This window comes from Thamnophis elegans, chromosome 2 (assembly GCF_009769535.1).
Source record: "Thamnophis elegans isolate rThaEle1 chromosome 2, rThaEle1.pri, whole genome shotgun sequence".
Taxonomy (NCBI): domain Eukaryota; kingdom Metazoa; phylum Chordata; class Lepidosauria; order Squamata; family Colubridae; genus Thamnophis; species Thamnophis elegans.
This window is the reverse complement of record NC_045542.1, coordinates 63,195,151-63,213,463: the sequence shown is the minus strand read 5'-3', so window position 1 is coordinate 63,213,463 and position 18,313 is coordinate 63,195,151. Positions and strand designations below refer to the sequence as shown.

General features: G+C 35.1%; 1 protein-coding gene across 1 annotated transcript in view; it reads right to left on the bottom strand.

Moving 5' to 3' along the window:
• Window positions 1-18,313, bottom strand: part of MYH10 (myosin heavy chain 10) — an 83,834-nt gene that overhangs the window by 42,366 nt on the left and 23,155 nt on the right. Inside the window, 8 exon segments of the mRNA XM_032210022.1 lie at window positions 700-844; window positions 1,355-1,396; window positions 1,399-1,452; window positions 2,555-2,573; window positions 2,575-2,618; window positions 5,160-5,262; window positions 11,432-11,502; window positions 11,505-11,533. Of these exon segments, the coding sequence (XP_032065913.1) occupies window positions 700-844; window positions 1,355-1,396; window positions 1,399-1,452; window positions 2,555-2,573; window positions 2,575-2,618; window positions 5,160-5,262; window positions 11,432-11,502; window positions 11,505-11,533 (507 nt within the window).

Here is an 18,313-nt window from a genome sequence, read left to right as displayed (position 1 = left end):
CTTGGTCATATCCTACAGATGAGCACATACAAGAACCCAGAGCACTGCAGTGGCATGACCAGACCTTTGTGGGGTAGAATCACCATATATACCCCTACAAACAGTCTATATGCATCATCACAAAGTAATTATCTACAATCTTCAAAAGCTCATCTTTGGCACCTCAGACAAATTTATTTTTTAAACTAAAATGCTTTAGATGTTAAATTCAGCATTCATAATGCCACATACGCCTATGTATAGTAATTTTATTCTATTTTTATCAGTTAAAAAAATAAAATACAGGTAGTCTTCAACATATCACCACAACTGAGCCCAACATTTGTGTTGCTAAGCAAGGCAGCTATTAAGTGAGCCACATCTCATTTTACAACCTTTCTCTGTCACAGTTGTTAAGTGAATTATGTGATCACTAAGCAAATCTGGTTTCCCCACTGATCTTACTTGTCAGAAGCTGTGGTGCAAGTGGTGATTCCATGACTCCTGCAACCTTCATAAATACATGCCAGTTGCCAAAAGCCTGAACTTTGATCATATGATCATGGGGATGCCAAAATGGTTGTTAAGTGTGAGAACTAGTCACAAGTCACTTTTTTCAGTACCGTTGTAACTTCAGTCACTATGGTTGTAGTGGTTGTAGTTGAGGACTACCTATATATATCTAGGAATCAGAAAAATAATAGCCTTTTAAAAACATACCTAGTTATTTCATCATGAGAAAAGCCCATGATATGCATGGCCTCCATTGTCTCCTGGAAGTTGTCTTTATCTTGCTGGCCAGGAATGGGAATGTAGCCATTGGACAGAAACCGGTAGTTGTTAAACCCTTCGAGGAGCAAATCAGCTGTAACAGAGGAAAAATGAGAGGTTTTTTTTTCTCCACAAAAAAACAACTGGCATTAGTAGCTGTTGATTTACTCATGTTTAAATGAAGTGTAAATTGTTCACTTCTAGCAATCATAAACAGTCAACTCTTCATTGATGAAGTTTTCCAAAAATCTTGAAGCACATCGTTTTAATATCAAACTAGGAAATAAGGGAAATAAGCAAAGAATTTTCAAGAAAGCAATTCTTAGTGAATATATACATCTCTTATATATTCAAGCTGATGTATCTAAATATATCACAGTATAATATCGTCAACAAGAGTTGAATCACCATAAAGGTACGCAGATTGGCTATTCAAGGCAAACTGAAAATTTGTACCTATTTCTAAAAAGCAGCTGCCTATGCTAATCCCAGCTAGACTGATCTTTTGTCTAGTGTGGGTACAGCAGCTGCAGTCCTATTGTGTTATTTCAGCTTTGGTTTAAATGCTACAGTAACCATCCACCCTCTATACTTATTAACTCACCTTTCAAATGTTCACCAGCCCCAGCTAGAAGCTGATAAAAATGTGAAAGTCCGTTCATCTTTGGCTTGTACGAACTGCACGTGATTTTTCTAATAAATCTGAGCCAGAGCAGTTAAGAATTTTATGAACTGCATATTTTATCATGTAATTGAAACTATGTATGTGAAAAAAAAAGACCACCAAATGGTTGTTCCTAATAATTTTAACACAATTGTCAAAATAGAATTAATAAGTTGTGAAGGGTCCTATAATTTCTTCTATAGACTAGTCCAAGTAATGCAAACCTTTTTCTTACAGTATGCCAGAATTGTGCCTGTGCGTGACCACTCAATTTCCCCGCCTATCTGTGCATGCACATGCGAACCCCCTGTGCATGCACGCACGACCCCTTCCAGGCTCCAGAGACTTTCCTGAAGCCTGGGAGGACAAAAATGGCCTCCCCTGCCCCCCCCCCCCCCCGAGGCCCCATGGAAGCTGGAATGGATCGTTTTAAGAACTTCCAGTTGGGTCTTTGGGCCGTATTTCACCCTCCCCAGGCTTCAGGAAAACCTCTGGAGGCCAGAGAGGGTGAAAAATGGTCCCAACAGAAGTTCAGAACAAAACTTCCGGTTGGCCCATTGTGGCCGTTTTTCACCTTCTCAGCCTCAGAGGCTTTCCTGAAGCTTGGGGAGGGTGAAAGCCTCCTGGCCCTCCGGAAGGCTGAAGCATGCATGTGTAATGGAGCTGACTGGCGTGCCACCAAATATGGCTCCGCGTGCCACCTGTGGTACGTATGCCATAGATTCGCTGTCACAGGACTAGTCTATTTAAGTATTAAGCTATCTAGTCTAAATTCTTCAGGTCTTAGGGTCTTAAAAATCTCTTTTAATACAAAAATGCTAACATATAAAAGATAAATTCCAGGAGCTATGTCTTAAACTGAAGCTGACACCAATGTGGGAACCAGACCAAAACAAATGCTATCATAATTTAATAACTTGTAATACAGAGGAAGGCCCATAACTGATTAAAAAAATAGGGCTAATGCAACTGGTGAGCTTCCTGACTGTAATTCATAATTCTTTTCTGTCAAGATGGCCTGCCCTCTTTTGGAGAGCAGCCCCACCTTCGGATAGGTACTCTCTAAAGTATTTTAATCAAGCTATCACTGCAAATTTCAATTGGATCAGTTATCATAACAGTTGTTGAAAAAAAGGATACATGTTTCAATGTTGGCCCCCAACAATATAGCCAGTAACATCAAAATTTATTCTGATGAACTTGCCTGAAGAGAAAACAAACCAAAATTTAAAATTTATTTTTAGAATATACAAGTCATACAGTCTAAAATATTTTAAACTGAACAATTAATACTCCTAGGTTATCAAAAAAAATAAAATAAACGAACATGTATGTTAAACAAATATAATTTAACATTTATACAATTACATTCAGAGTACAAATCTTAATTTTAAACAATTGGAAAAATACAAGTTCAACCATTGCTGTATTCATTAAATTAATAATTACTTCAGTCTGATAAAAATTCATAATACATTAGGGGACAATCCAGCTATTTAGTCCAAAAGTTAAAATCCTTACTACTAGAAATTACTTTTATGCATAAAGAAACTACCATCTGGATCATATTAAAGTATTCATTACAAAAATAGTGCCAAAGCAATTGGAGTGATTGTGTTTACAACATCAGTGCAGATTTAAAGAAAAATGTAACAAGAAACAGATGCAGAAGTTCTTAACAGAAAAGAATGTTCACATAATTCTTGTAATAGAATTGAACAAAACCAAATTCTGAACAAAGGACTTATAAATTTAACAAATAAGCTACTTATGGAAGTTTGAACAAGTGTGGCTGAGAGCTCCCCAAATTCTTGCCATTCCATAATAACCTATTATTACTTATTGTTCTGGATTTGATCCTCTCATTGAAAAACTTGCCTTCCTTTTTAAAGTCCTGCTCAGAAACATTTCAAACAATATTATTCCTACAACACCATTTTAAGATTTTCATTTGATGTGAAACACAGATTAAAATAACTGCAATTGAGATTTTTTTTTGCTCTTTCCCCCACTTTTTTATAAGTTTTTAGTCATGCATGTCTATGCATGACAGCTACATTTAAGTAGCCAATCCCCAAACCAAAACACATGTCTGGATATTTTGTTCCATGGCTGAAGCATGATCCAGAAGTGGATCAGAGTAAGAAGAATGGGGTGAAATCTGATTGAGTACAAGAACCTTTATTAGGAATTACCTTGTGTCAATAAGAGCAACATACTTATTCTTCACTATTGGATTTGCAGAAACCAGTCAGCAAATCTACCACATTCTTGGTCCCTTCTGAGATTAGGAGAAGCTCTGCAGGGTCTGTATAATTTTCTCTGTTATCTGGAAAGAGTTTAGTTAGTACTGAGACAGGGTCCTCCAGGTGTTTTGAGTCTGCCATCTTTATTTTAGACCCATGTGCCTCCTGACTGTTAGACCTCAGGGGAGATTTGATAGGAATCATGTGGTGGCGAATGTTTCTTTATGGGAGGAAGATTCTGCCTACTTGCAAGAAAGCAAATCAATAGTTCCCTCTTCAAAAAGCCAACACTGGATCCAACAGGACTGGACAATTTTTCATCAGTACCAATCTTTTCTTCCAACCAGCACACCTTTCAAGGGATGTACTGATTGAGTTTTGGGATGACCTCTGATGGCTCAGGACAGCATAATCCTTCTTGATATTTCAATGACATCCTTCAATGACATCAATTTTGGTATTCTTCTGGATTATGGATTTGGGAATGGATGGCACAATGTTGCAGGGTTCCCTCCTTCCTCTGAGACTAGTACAACACTTGATGGGAAAGGGATGCCCTCAGGGCTAAATTCTCTCCCCATTCCTATTAAAACCTATATATGAGTTTTAGGGTTGCTTGCATCAGGATATCTTCTATCTTTAACTGTAGATGCAGTACAACTTCCTGGACAGATTTAGTGCACTATTTGGAGTTCTTGCAAATTCATGGTACCTGCACAAGGAACAGGTGGCAGTTGTGGTCAGAAAGAACTTTGCATAAATCAATTTGTGCACCCAGTTGTACCCATTTTTGGATTAGAAGGTTCTACTCACTGTCTCTTATGCCTTGAGCATTTCCTGGTTGGACTACTATAATAGGCCTTACATGAATCTGCCCTTAAAAGCATGTAGAAGGTGCAGCTGTGTGGAATGCAGTAGGGGATGCAATTTTTGGTGCAGCAAGATACACCCAAGCAGTATCACTATTGCATGAATTGCATGGCCTCCAGTAGGCTTCCAAGTACAATTCAAGTTTTTCATTACTACATTTAAAAGCATCCATGGCTGAAGGCCAGTACTTCTGTCTTTTTATACTGTCCTACCCCATACTGTATGTTCACCCATCCATGGATAACTATACAATATTATTCAGCTTTCTAAAATTCATATATATAGATATGAAGGCTTTGGGGAAAGTTTTTATTGCTTATTCTCCTCCAAAACATACAGATCCAGGCCTTTAAAAAAAACAGTAATTTATTTCCCCCCAGGCCTCCAAATTATACACCAATTCAAAAAAGCTGATTTAGATTTTAATTGATACTTATAAGCCCATAAGAACAGGAAATCGGTTAATGGAAATCCAGACAAGTCTACAGTTTGTATATATGAATCAAAATAATTAGTTGTATATAAAATTGATCACTAAAAACACCTGAGTTTCAAAATTAATGCAAATTTCAGCAATTTTATCATAAAAAATAATTATGAATAATGAATTAATAGTTAATAATTAAAACCCAGACTTACAAAGCGGGAGGAATTATCATTTTTTACAGTTTTTGCATTTCCAAAGGATTCCAGAATAGGATTGGCTTGTAGAAGCTGACGCTCTAGTTCACCCTGAAACATACACGGAAAATGAAGTTAATACACCTAATTTAAAAGCAGTAGGAATCTGAAGTGCGATTTTTAGTTATTCTGACTCTCTCTTTCAGTTCAGTATCTTCAGAAATGACAATGTTCTTTAGCTGAGATTGATGCGCTATAAAAATAAAGGTAATTAGAGAATGCCGTTGCTACAAAAATAGTAAACATTCATTAAAGTTAGGCTTCATGATTAAACAGCAACTATCACCTTACATATAAAATGCATTAGTTAATGTATGCCTTGTTCTCCCACTGCTATCAGAAGTTTTATCTGATATTTATCATATCAGCAACTGATATGAATCAAAGGTATGCAGAAATAAAGGAAAATACAAAGTGTGAATTTAATATTTTACTTCACAAATGCATAAAAAAGCAGTATACTTATCAGCAATTCCTGCTGTTAAAGAAAGATTCCTGCCTTCATACCTAATAAGCCACTCTAACCTTGTACTACTGGTTTGGGTTTATGGGGCCAACTTTGTTGAATACAAAAGTCTGTCCCTTGCTTAAGTATTATTCTCCAGTTAGAGTTAAGAATCTGCCAATTTTGTAAGCTGATTTTAAAACTTTAAACAGCAGAAAATGTCTCTGAATTATTAACTATTTAGATCAGAGGTCTCCATAGTACTCAATTCATGGCAGCCTTGTTACCTCAGTAATTTTTAGGGTGCCCCTATATCAAAACTATGAACTCTGTCAAATTATCAGTTTGCATGGCATTGGACAGATGCTGATATCACTGTTTCCTGCTTTAAATATGCTGTTGTGCCTCTCTGTGGCAACACAGCATATAACTTAGGAATCACGTGGGAGTTGAGAAAATATCTATGCCGTCATAGCCCATCTTAACATTTGTGTATATCCATTAGCCCACAGAGGAGACAAAGTGCTGGAAGATATTTCAATTTTGTATGGAACGGTAAGGGTGTCGATCAAGTAGAATGAATGATAAATAAAATATAATTGCAAAATGTAAGCTCAAATGTATCTGGGATTTTTGTTAAAATATTCATGACTGGGAGAGACATGGGAACAAGGTAACCCAATGAATAGGCATAGCAACTAAGTCAGCCAATGGGAGCTTAAACAAATCTGAGTCTGTGCAAGGAATTGAAACATAAACTTACGAAGAAAGGAGCCTGCTGCCCTCAGAAGTAAACTAGCAATCTGGCTGGGCTTGTCTGCTAAAATGAAACTAACTGCTTGTGTTGCCTCTAAGTCTCCTACCTTGTGTTTATTTGGAAGAACCGCCTGTTGCTATTGTACATTTATTCATTTATTTTATGTATATAAAGCAGTTAATGAATCCTGCTGCATCAGCTATCTTTCTGTGCTTCGGGATTTGAATTTATACAACAAACTTTGACAGTTTTTTTTTCAGACAACCTTATTTACAGAACACATCAATTTTAAAATGTTCCATTTGAGATTTAATTCATAAGATTTGTGTTAGCTGCTTCCAAATGCCCTTGAATACTTGTAATAATTTTGTCTGATCAAGTTACAGAAATCTGAAGTGTTTGTGTAACATATATTTCACTTCTGTGCAAAATATTTTGAAGTGTTTTCTTTATTGTTGTTCTCTGAGAGCTTAAGGGAAGGTGGATTGTATATAATATTCTGATAATACTACTATCCTTCCTATAGTTACTGAATACCTGGACTTGGATAGCTCCTAAAACAATACAATATATACGTACATCTAAAGTGTGAAGATCTGCAAGTTCAATTCCCTTTAGAATATCTGAATTCTCGCAATAGCATCTACCTATCATTCTGATGAACCCCAAGACAAAACCAGTTGCGCCATGCATCCTGGTGATCACAGTAACTGAATCCCTTCACAGCCACTTAAACTCATTGGATTTCATTTGCTGGAATGGAAGTAATTTCAACATACAAATTGACGGAGCTTAAGAACATTTAACATTCAACAGACTATGCTGTTTATAAATAGCAATATAGTAAAAATGTGCAATTCTGAAGTGATCCAATCTTAACGTTTATTAGAACTTCAAACATCTTTGAGCGCAATTAATATACCTTTCTTGTTGTGCTTAAACACTTAAGGCAGCACACAGCTTTAAAACAAACTAAAAAATCACACAAGTAATGAAACTTGAAAAAAATTATTTTCTTACACTGGCAAAAATTATCATTTAAAAAGCCTTCCAATAACAAACTCATTATTTCATTTAGAATTTTAATTATGAGCAGCTTACTGCTACCTCTAGATTTCTCACAGTCTGAAAATAATTATTCTAGGTGGAATGAAGCCCCAACCAGACATTTTTGTTCATATAAAAATTTAGAGACTCAGCTGCATAAATTTTTTTCTAATAAACAGAAGGAATCTTCAGTGTTTTACAAACAATATAAAGTGTTACGGTGAATATGGATGCATTACAAGAGTCTAAGGTATTTAGTCAAGAATAGGAAAGATAGTATGGATAATTCCAAATATCTAAAAAGTTCTATCAGACTTTATTTGTAAAAGAAACTCATTTGCCCTCCAGATTGTTAAGCGTTGTGGCTCAGCAGGATCCGGTTGAGCTGCTGATGGACTCGGATAGCGAGGAACCATATGAGTCTGCCATGGAAGATGTGGAGGATCCTGTGCAGGGTTCAGACTCAGAGCAGGGACCAGAGAGGCTGGTTGGCCACCAGGAGGCGCCTGAGGCATGGAGCAGTGGGGAGGATCAAAGTCAGTTTGTCCCTGATGCTAGTTTGAGAAGGGCTGAGAACGGAAGATGCAACTCCATAGGCAGTCTCATAGAAGATAATTAAGTACAGGTGGCCCCTCCCAAGAGAGTTTATAAGTGAGGCATTGGGAGGGGACATTTGCAGGAAACAACCATTCGAACTAGTAGTGAAGAAATCTGTCTGTATTCTAGCCGTGTCTGTTCATTTGGATTATATGCGTTGCTTCATTTGAACTATCTGGGTTGCTGCCAAGCTATTATATGGAATGTGAGTTGTATGGGCTCTCAGCCAAAGGATTTGTTATCTCATTAATTAAATAGTGGCAAATAGCCAAGCCTGTGTTCTGGTTTATTCACAGGCCGGGGGAGGGGGGGTCAGAACAGTTAAGTATATTACAATTTTATCTATTTATGATTTACTCTATAAAATGATGCCTTGAAATACATGGAATTAGTTACTTAAACATTCATTAAAATATGTTTGTATTTAATTTCTACTAACAGGGCCCCACCATGTCCCGCATATTTTCTAATTTTCTTTGGCATTAAATATCATAGTCCCATTTGTGAAGTATTCTATTCTGTAATATTTCAAAGAAGATTAAACTGAAGTCAGGATTTACACTAATTTGCATATAGGCATCCAAAGTATTGTGAAAGTGTGACAACATGCAATCTATTCATGCAAATCAATTATGTAATGACAGATTAAGAAGAGAGGTAGTGCCCCCAGCATCCCTGTGATTTGGCTGATTGTGAGTCAGCAAGGTGACAAATTACAAGAACTATGTGCTACTCACATACAACGAGGATCCACTCTGCAGTTAAAAAATGACAATGAAACAATGTTAATAGTTATGAATTATGACATCACCAGAAACACAGTGGGATTACAATCAAAGTTCTTAATATTTATTAATTACACATCTTCCTAATAAAGAAAGTGGGCTCCTACAAGATAATTTATATATCATTTTGTTAGAACTGGAACAAAGTTATACTCTCAAGTTTATTAAATCAGCCTGCTAATTATTACAACAGCAATCTTGAGAAGTATAATTGCATTGCCTGAGTGCCATAGAGTCAATATCCATCTGCTTTGCTTTGTTTCTGCTTTTGTACCAGTGACAGGTGATCCCAATGCTCTGCAGATGTAAGGGATTCTAACAAGACCACTGGGAAGAAATGTAGGAACATCTGGAAGACACCAGGTTGTTTATGCTTCTAATGATTTTGCTGCCTATTGACAGTTAATCTACATCTACCATAATGATCATATATAAAGATTTCCACACCTTCAGTTTTATAAAAGAATTCTAAAACAAAAATTGTTGCTCCCGTGCTTGTGTGTGTGCGTGTACGTATGTGTGTGTGTGTGTGTGTGTGTGTGTATGCATATGAATGAAAGGGCAGAAATAATGATAGACATAACTGACTTGGGTCACATGTTCAATTAAAATTGCACTAATTTATCACCTAGCAAATCATGGACCATTCCATCTCTATTTCTTAGCATTCTACTAAGCCTGATCACTTTTCCATTACATCAACACAACAGCTGATTAGAAAATAATATTGGGAAATTCATGACTCCCTACTTTTCAAATAACTTGAGCAACATGGCCATAAGGCTTTTTTGTCTTTGTGTTTTTATATTAATCCAAAACAAAATTTCATCATTAGTTTTCTGCCTGTACTACCTTTATACAATGTGTTGAGAAGAGACAGGCCCATAAAAAGGCATTTGCGTGGTGCTTCACCAGTTTAGGTGACTGTTAGTTACAAACAAATAAAGTTACATATTAGCCAATACGGTCTTTCCTCCTTCCCATTTCTTTTTCACTCACATTTAGGTTATTTTATGATGCTTTGTTTCAAACTTCTCCAAGAATTAATATTAAAGTAGGAAGAGCAAATTTGAATAGATGCAGTATCTTTATCATTTTGGGATGAGTGGACACACATGTGCATGAGTAGGCAATATCCAAACAGTGCATTTCAACATTATTTCAACATTAAATGTTAAGACTGGGCCTCCTCCGCACTCCATCTGCCAGTCAATGTCGACTGGCGACTACACGGAGGAGAGCCTTTTCTGTTGCAGCTCCGACCCTGTGGAACGACCTCCCCGTCGAGATCCGCACCCTCACCACCATCCAGACCTTCCGCACAGCCCTCAAGACCTGGCTCTCCCATCAGGTCTGGGGATAGGTTCCCCAATTTACCCGCCCGAGTGTTGACTGTTGAATGCAAGTTGTGTTTTTATTATTTTCTTTCTTTTGTTCACATATTGTTTGTCTTTGATAGTGCACCCCCTTCCCTTTGATTGTAAGCCGCCCTGAGTCCCCTCAGGGAAAAGGGCGGCCTATAAATCTCAATAAAATGAAAAAAATGAAATGAAAGTGCATTTAAGCCTGAGGCTCCATTAGTGCCAGTCAAACTGCACATTATCTGAACCTGGAGTTGTGTTCTGTCTCCAGTCTCAACAATGTTCCCAAATTCAATACAACTTTTCAGCCAATCACTTCCAACCAAACCCACCTCACAAGATTCTTGTTGTAGGGAAAACTGAAGGGTAGGACTATTATGTACATATGTCACCTCAAGATGGCCAAACATAAAGGCATGATAAAAACTAAACAATCAATCTGTATATCTGTATCTATGGGGGAAAGAAAACTCTCAAGGAATACTCAAGACTTATATCTGAGTAATGAGAAAATTAAAAGTTGATTTTATGATCTTCTCATGTATGCATCATTTTGCATTAGATATTCTCTCCCAGAATACAAATAACATTTAAATCTGAAAAAACTCTCCAAGTTGGCTGTCATGATTCCAAGTTTGTTATGTCATGCAATCTGCAGAATCCTAGAATCTTGTAAAAATGCTGAAAAGATTATAAAGATTTGAAAAGAAGTAATTTCTAAAAGGCGCTTAAGTTTTCTTTAATCCCTAGTTGCGTAATTACAACTTTATACTGATATAGTTGAGTGATGGCTTAAGACACGTAACACAGGTTCATTTCAAATCTCAAGAAACCTTTTGCTAATAGAAACATATACTCTGAAAACATTTTAATAATCAGGAGAATATAAGGATGGGGTAGTGGGTTTGAAAAAAACTAATTCAATAATATATAAAGCTAACTAGTTTTATACACACAAGCTGTGATTAAAATTCACAACATCAGGAAGTCATACCGAATTTTACAGAAATATTTTATTATATCAGTATTCTTTTGGATGTTTGGGATTTTCCAGCTCTAATAACACAAACACAAAGGCCTGCAAATCATTTCCAAAATTTAAATGACCAATATTTCAACCAGTTTTAAATTAAATGATTTAGAGTTCACTCTTTAACAGATTATCATACTTATTTGCAATATTCAATAAAAACAGATTAAACATGTTAAATGAGATATTGAAACTTACAGGAATATTGTGGTCCTTTTCTTCCTTTATGCGAAGAAGCAACATGTGCAGATACTGAATAACTTTCTTGTATTTTCTGTTTTCCCAGCACCTGATTCACCTCTGCAAAACAAATTATTGGAGTTAAATACATGAAAAAGAATAATCAAGACTAAATAATCATAATTCAATATCAGAAAAATGTGAGTTGGCACTGGAAATAAAAAGTTCTACACTATTACTTAAAATAGAAGCAATACTAAAATAAATTATTTAACATTGTGCTTATAGATTGTGGGGTGTGATGGCTCTACAGTTAAAGATGGTGGGCTTGTTAGCTGGAGAGCTGACAGCCCAGGTTTGAGACCCAGGCTTCGTGCCATGGGGTGAGCTCCCTTTACTTGCCCCAGCAACTGTCCACCTAGAGTTCAAAAGCATGAAAATGCAAGTAGATTAATAGGTATCACTTTGGTGGGAAGTTAACAGTGTTCTGTGTGCCTTTGGGGTATAGCTATGCTGGCCACAAAACCATGGAAAATGTCTTCAGGACAATGCTGGCTCTCTCAGCCAAGAAACAGAGATGAACATCATGCCCTAGAGTCAGACACGGCTGAAGGGAAACCTTCACCTTTATCTTTTTGTAGAATGATTTCAAATTAAATAAAACATTTTTACTTTCAACCCATTTAATACAAAAGCAATGCTTCTATGATTAGTTAGTCCATTAAAATTTCATTTATACAACTTTTAGTGCTTTAAAATCTTCACTGTCTATTCTCATACTAATCCCTTTAAATAGTTTATAGTAGTACATGTCTACTGACTTGTTTAGGTAGCTACTATAAGATTATCCCTTTCCCAAATCTACTCATTCAGCCAGTAAAATTTTGTAATCTCGTTTCCAGATCCAAATGTGCAAATCCTGCATAGTATAATCTATGCATCCGAATATATTAATAATGTAAAGAATGCAATATTTCTATCAAATATTATTCTGCTATGTTAAGATTTTTCAGCCAAAGATGAGAAGATAAAACTTTCTGAACTCTATTCAAGAGTGCTCAGTCTTATACAATCTATTTGAATATATCTTGCTCAACATTCTTTTTGATTTAAGACAGTTAGGAAAGGACTAAAATGCTGTCACACATTTTATTTAAAGATGATTCCAATTTTTTTATATATAAACATAATCCCCAGCATTTTTACATTCTGGAAAAAAAATCCTCTTTAAAACTTTATAAAGCTCCTGGCACTCAATGTACATAAAATTAAACTGAATCAATAAAAGTTATGACTATATAAGGAAGCTTCCCAAATATTTTATATTCTTAAATACTAGTCTGAGCAGATGAAAAATATTTTTAAGAACTCAGTATCAGTCTAATTTAAAAAGTGAGGTCTTAAAGCCCTTCCTAATTACATACAGTAAAATAATTTTCCCTGTGGTTAAAGTTATTTTTGGAATCTACCAAACATTAATGTCACACATGTAATAATTTGAAATAGATTAAAAATCAGAATCAAAACAAACAGCATAAATGTTCTTGACTACATCAATCCGACTCTATAAGTTGAAGCCAAGGTAAATAAAACAGTTTTCATATTCTCATAAAAGTATATATATATAAAGCTCAGCCTTCAGGTTTTTGGAAAGAATATGATTTTTTTAAAAATTGTATCAGAACAGAATTTGGGAAGATATGAAAAGTTTAGTATCGATACACATTTTTCTGAAGCAAGAGGAAATCTCAATTTGTCCATGAGTATGATGTCTATTCGGCCAAAAACAAACGTTCTCATACTCACTTCAACACTTCTTTCACCCTGCACTTATCAATTTGTTTCTTAGTAAAGAAAAGATAATCTCATGTATTCAATTTTAATAGTGTTCCCTTATCCAGAGACTATATGGGGAAATATTCCCCTTTTCTCCAAAAACTTTAAAGACTTTGAAGAAAAAAACTCCCCACAATTCTACGCACTTCTGAAATCTTGCATTTTTCTTCTAATAGATTTGTTCCCCAAATAAAACTGAAGCAAACGGTGTGGCTAATGAAAACGAGTCCAAGCAAATAATCTGGATTCACAACTGTAATAACAGCTCTGACAAGATAGAAGAAGCTTCTTTGATGAGGAACAAAATGTCTTCAAAGGAAAAAACAAAAACAAAAGTCCAGTTGCTCCTGAAAAATTATCTTTGGGACAACCATGACCTGGATGACTGAGAATCTTTACAGACTTTCAGCTGTAAAAATAGTTATAACAAAACTTTACACACAAATAAAGAAATAGAGATTGAGATGTCATTTCCAATCAAGCCAGGACTAAACAAATGTCTCAAATTCAATTTGACTAAATGCAAGGATAAATTAATAAGACAATGAAACAGTAACCACCACCGTAGTGTTTCAAAGTTTGAACATAATAGAAAGTAAGCTTTCAAAGTTTTTAAATATATTTTATGGCAGCACTCCTTATTGAACTAGCATGTTTCTACCCTAATTTTTCAGAAGAATTTATTGTATACACACTATGTGAAGCAAAATTCAAATCTGGAAACATCAGCCAAAATGTAGATGATTTACTCAAATACAATGAAGACAATTCTTCAGGTATTTTTAACGCCTAACAAATTATGATACAATCCTCAATTTCTGAAAGATTATGCCATAGTAAGTTTATTAAACTTTAGCAAGAAGACACTGCTACTTCAACTGACCATTAAAATACATACTTTTAGCCATATCATTCCTTTATTTTCAGACAAATATAGAAGTAGACTAGACAACCCATGACCCCCTGGGACACTGTTTCAGAGATATTTCCTTACTGAAACAGAACGACCACACATGCAGTTGCATGGGTGGGGGGAAACTTACCCAAGCCCTGCGAATTTTCCCACTGCCTTATGGAACCCTATGAAGAAGCATTGAAATGACCATAGTTATGTGACCATGGCTGATAGCATGTGGTAGAATGTAGTCCAGACTCACAGGTGGGGTTTTTTTCCCCCCCAGGAAACAAAGAGACAACATAGCTTGAAATATTTGATATTTCAAGGAAAAGGCAGAAGGTACCCCGCCCCTAGCACTTCAGAGTGTATATCTAACAGTTATGTACTGACATTAATCTTGTCTTCTCCTGAGGAAAGAGCCTCTCCCTCCTGACACTACATTCTATCACATTGCAGAAGCACTGCAAGCAGTCACAACTTTCGAAAACCTCATGTTTAGTTGTCATGGGTCCTGGATTTTGGATGCATTCTGTAATTAGCCCATTTGAGGTATGTTGATTCAAAAATTATCACTCTATGATGCACCATTTTGCCCAGTTAAAGGTCATGACAAGGTGAGATTTTGTAGTATATAGAGTATATTAAATATACTGCCAGTATAAAGCAAGAGGGGTTTGGAAATTTCTCTAGGTACACTATATTGCCAAAGTATTCGCTCACAACTGATTCTGATTATTTGGATGGGTGAGCGAATACGTTTGGCAATATAGTGTATCTCAAAGGAAAATGTAGTCTAATTTGCATACAGGACTTGCAAATTACTGTTGCTTTTCCGCTAAAAGGTAATCAAACTGAGTGCCTTTTCAGAATTTATATATCAATTTTTGTGAATTTAGATATAAAATGAACCAAACCAAAGAAGCCACACCAGAATTACTATATTGTTTCATTATTATATATTTTTTACTATTATCACATTATCTTGTTATTTTTAACAGCTTATATATAACAAAGGAAACATTCTGAAGGATAAATCTATATTTTAAAAAGTGTGCCATAAAATTGGTGTCAACGTTTAGTGAGCATAGATTTTCTCCATGATAATTTGTCCCCAACCTAGTTTTTTAGATCCTCCAGTGGATATAACTGAATCCTTCCTTCCACCTGGTTGTCTTCCCTTTAAATCTTTCTCAACAGTATAGATTTCTCCAGAGAGCTAGATCTTTAAATCATGTGCCCCAGATAGATGCCTTGAGTGAAGGTTTCAGCTGACTTGATTATCCATTCCTTTGTTTTCTTAGCTATCTATAATAGCATTCTCTAACTCTTGGCTGTCCATAGTATTCTCTAACACCAAAATTCAAAAGCATCTATATTCTTTCTATCCTGGTGGAGACATGTCCCCAAAAGGGAATATCTTTCAAATGTCTTCATTGCTACTTTCTAAGTGAAAGTCTGCAGTGTATTTCTTACTTATTTATATTTCACATTTCTAAACACCCATCTCCTTCAAAAAGTTAATTGCTACTTCCTTTACTACAGAAAGCCAGTTTTAAAGGGAAGAAGGTATTCACCCCTTCAATACCTTCACTATCAAATGTTAATACTTGTCCTAAAACATTATTTTGAATGTAAATGTTATTCTGGATATAAATATTGGTGATTGATATATTTCTATGTTTTATGATACACACACCAAACTTCTCTTTTCTAGTGGGATTATTTTTCATTATGATTCTGTTTTAGTGTACATTCATTTTGCAAAATAAACACAAGGTTATGTATGTGAAATAATATTTAGGTAATTTAGAGAGTTTTTTAGATACAGAGTAACTGACAACATCCAAGGCATATTAGTAAATTTTACAACTTGGAAGGGGCCATTTAGATAATTGAGTCTAATTTCCAGGTCAGCTTCGGCTTGAAACATTTAATGAAGATATTTCTGCTTATGTGTCCTTTAGCAGTCAAAGTATTTATGCCTTTGTGTCCTAACTTCACTATAACTGTAATCGGCTTCCCTGCAACTTAAGTTTATCATTGTGCCCTACTCTCTGGAATGCCAGAATACTGGCCTTTCTGTGAGTTATTGTTATTATATATTGTTATTACATAGTTAGTGTTATTGTAATCACCCTCCTCCTTATCTCTTCTCAAGACTAAATATGGCCACTTCCTTCAATTTCTCCTTATAAGATTCTAGACTCCTTATCATGCTCATCACCCTGTTTCTAGTTTCTCTAAATCTTTCTTAAATTTTATGCCCAAAACTGGACATAATACGTAAGATGGGTTTGACCAATACTGAATACAATGGAATTATTTCCATGATTTGAAAATTATATTTTTGTTCATACAACCTAAAACTAGACTTGCTTTTTAAGAGATCTTATCACATAGCTAATTCATATTCACCTTCTGATCAACTATAATTCCAAGATTCCTCCCAAGAACCAATCCAGGTACCTTCTATCCTAAACCTGGAGATTTAAATTTTTTATCTAAGTGAAGGACTTTCCACTTCTTCTCTTAAACTGCACTATATGCTTTTTAGATACTTCTCTGACGATTAAGGTCATTTTGAACTTTATTTCTAGCTTCTAGAGTGTATCTACTACCCAAATCAGTAGTATGTCACCTGCAAATCTATAAGTTTTTCCTCCAATGTGTCACTAATAAAATGTTCAGAAGTACTGGGCTTATATCCAACCCCTAGGGCACCTCACTTAACATTCCACCATTCGAGCATGTGTGAATCTATCTAACAGAGATTTCATCCAAGCTATACATAACTAGCTTGCTAAACAAAATGCCAAGATACACTTCGTCAAATATTTTGCTGAAGACAAAGTTACAGCCCCCACAACCTACTAAGTAAGATGACATTTTAAAAATGAAGCAAATGTAGGTGTTTCACTGCATGCAAACGTAGGCAGAGCTCTAATTTGAAAGATCAGTTCTATACACATAAAATGTGGCTGGACAATTAAATATGAAATTAATTTCTCCATATAACCTTATTAGTGCCTGATGACTATGCAACGTTCCAAGGAATATTACTATGTGATGAAAGTAGCAAGCCTTCCTAAATCATTTTAAGATTGATCTAGATTTTCACATTTCACTGCCAAACAGATTTGAGATGCACTACAAATTTATTCCTATTATTAATTATACATAGAAACAACAGTATTTTTAGTGTTGGGAAAATCTGTCAAGCTTGGAAAAATAATAACCTGAAAATATCACTCCCAAATTATTTTGCACCTCAATTAGAAATGGATTTTAGAATATACCTGCAATCCAGGTTTTATTAAAAAATGTAAATTGGGGAAATTTTCATTAAAATATGAAACTAATTTGTCATGCTTCCCTATTTTTCTATAGAACTTTTATTATCTGTTTTATTATTAACTAAACTGAAAACCAATTTGTAAATGAAAAATTGCAAGACAGAGAGAAGATAGAAATGATATAAAACAGTTGAAAACATCTTGCCTGAAAAAGCATAGATGTCAGTTGATTTTAATGTGCTCTTTTGTAACTATAAAATTTTGATTATAAATTGTCTTTCTTCTAGACAATCTTGGAGGTTTGAAAATGGGCTGGAGACAAAGCAAAACACAGAACAGAAAAGGATGATTTATATAATCTGATTATTATTCTACTATTAATTCTGCTTTGCTGCGGTTGTTTATTAGTGAAAATAAATTTGGACATTAAAGTATAATGGAACACTATAGCTCATCAGAACAGGATTATTAATATCTGGAATGTTACTATATGCAAAAGAGGTAGAAAGTAATTGAAAATGTTATATCATAACTCTGTATCCAAATACCTCTTTGCCATCTGATATATAATCAAGACAACAATGATGGCTAAAAATAATGAACTAATATCAGTGGTTCAATATTAAAAAAGGTAATCAGTTTTTATTTAGGCTAAAGGACCAACTAGATGAATTATGACCTTGAACGGAAAAAGATTTCAGTCTATATTTAGGCTTGAACATATTTGAAAACTGCATTTAATTCTATCTACACGTTGTTCTGAAAAATGTCTTACATTATGATTTACCAATTTTTACATTTCTCCAGAACAATTGAATATCACAAGTGGCCAGGGGCGAGAAAGTAATAGACACTAACATCACAATTGAAAAT